General features: G+C 49.2%; 1 protein-coding gene across 1 annotated transcript; it reads right to left on the bottom strand.

The window, feature by feature from the left end:
* Positions 1–316: 316 nt before the first annotated feature.
* On the bottom strand, positions 317–1,409 carry LOC119714858 (olfactory receptor 14C36-like). The gene has a single exon (XM_038171955.2). It carries the CDS (start codon positions 1,407–1,409, stop codon positions 447–449), a length of 963 nt encoding a protein of 320 aa, XP_038027883.2. The 3' UTR covers positions 317–446.
* Positions 1,410–2,097: the final 688 nt, after the last annotated feature.

Raw genomic sequence — 2,097 nt, 5'->3', positions numbered from 1 at the left:
GGTCAGGCTGACAGACCTGTAGTTCTCCGGGTCCATCTTATGACCTTTCTTAAAGATGGGCATCACATTTGCAAGTCTCTACTCACCTAGAAACTCTCTGGATGACCATGACCACTGATAGATGATGGAAAGTGTCTGATAGGTGATGGAAAGTGGCAGAAGCTTCTGGAAAGCTTGGTAACAACCTTGAAAAAACAGCCAAGACTTTATACAGTGCACTGCAGAGATCCCAGTTTATTTTGCAAATGCTATGTAAGAGACTACTCAGACCTTCTCTTAGAAACATATTTATAGACCCTCAAGAGCAACAGGGAGTCTCAATCCTCCGCAGAAGTAGGGTGAAAAAGAGATATTACTCTAAGAGCATAATAAATCAAATGATACCAAAGAGAACAATAACAATATTGATAATGAAAGAAAGACCAGGCCTGAGGGGAGGTACCAAGTTAAGTCACTTCTGGAAAGAGGGGAAATTTGTCACTATTGAGAAACATCCATGAAACTACTTTCCTAATAGCCCACTTAAGCTCCTTATTCCTGATGCTGTAGATGAGGGGGTTCAATGTTGGAGGCATCACCGAGTACAGAACTGCCACTACCAGGTTCAGGGATGGAGAGGAGATGGAGGGGGGCTTCATGTAAGCAAAAAAGCCAGTGCTGATAAACAGGGAAACCACAAACAGGTGAGGGAGGCATGTGGAAAAGACTTTGTGCTGGCCCTGTTCTGAGGGCATCCTCAGCACAGCCCTGAAGATCTGCACATAGGAAAAAAGAATGAAAACAAAACAGCCAAACGCTAAAGAGACCCCAATCACAACTACCCAAAAAATCTTCAGGTAGGAATGTGTGCAGGATATCTTCATAATCTGGGGGATTTCACAGAAGAACTGGTCCACGGCATTGCCTTGGCAGAGGGGCAGGGAAAATGTATTGGCAGTGTGCAGCAGAGCATAGAGAACCCCACTGCCCCAGGCAGCTGCTGCCATCTGGGCACAAGCTCTGCTGCCCAGGAGGCTCCCATAGTGCAGGGGCTTGCAGATGGCAACGTAGCGGTCGTAAGACATGACAGTGAGAAGAAAATATTCCGCTGAGACCAAAAAGACAAACAGAAAGACCTGGGCAACACATCCTGAGTAGGAGATGGCCCTGGTGTCCCACAGAGAATTGGCCATAGCTTTGGGGACAGTAGTGGAGATGCAGCCCAGGTCGAGGAGGGCAATGTTGAGGAGGAAGAAGTACATGGGGGTGTGGAGGCGGTGGTCACAGGCTACGGCGGTGAGGATGAGGCCGTTGCCCAGGAGGGCAGCCAGGTAGATGCCCAGGAAGAACGCGAAGTGCAGGATCTGCAGCTCCCGTGTGTCTGCGAATGGCAGGAGGAGGAACTCGGAGATGGAGCTGCTGTTGGACATCTGATGCCTCTTGGCCCTGGGGCCTGTCCAAAGACAAAAGGACACAGAGATCTTTGGCAGAGTTCTCTGAGCAAATCTCAGAGAACCACTTTCAGCACCACTCTTCCTTTCTCACCCACCTCCACAATTATTCACTTTCTCAACAGCATCTTCATTCTCCTTTCTGGCTGAAGCTCTGGTTTGTGCTGGCTGAGCACTGTTTGGAGCCACGACCTCTGCACATGAGCTCCATTGGATTCAGCACTGCTGGGAAAGGCGGTGACCCATTCTGAAACTCATAATTTCATTCAGATGCAGTGTACCTGTAATACAGGGAGGGTGTTCAACATTCTACAGCAGGATAACCCCAGGAAAACCCCTGCTGGATGAAAATAAACCACAGTGACCTGAACAGAGACAGATTATTTCCCAGCACTAGGCACTGCAGTGACCAGAGCCATTTTGGCTAGAACAGCTTGGGCACTCTGCTCCCAGGGATTCACCGCCAGAGCAGGACTCAGTATTCCAGTGTTTGAGCTCTATCTTTAAACCTACTCCCCAGGAAGTCTGAGGGGAATAGCAAGGGCAAGATGGATGGGAGGGGAAACAGAAGAAAGGCCCAGGGTTCCTAGTGAGGGATGCAGGAAATGGAGTGAAAGATGGATTCTGTGGGGGGAGGAGGGGTTCTTTGTTCTGAGGGTCCTGCTGC

Source organism: Anas platyrhynchos, chromosome 30, assembly GCF_047663525.1.
Source record: "Anas platyrhynchos isolate ZD024472 breed Pekin duck chromosome 30, IASCAAS_PekinDuck_T2T, whole genome shotgun sequence".
Taxonomy (NCBI): Eukaryota; Metazoa; Chordata; class Aves; order Anseriformes; family Anatidae; genus Anas; species Anas platyrhynchos.
The sequence above is the reverse complement of the archived record's forward strand: the minus strand, read 5'-3'. Positions and strand labels throughout refer to the sequence as shown.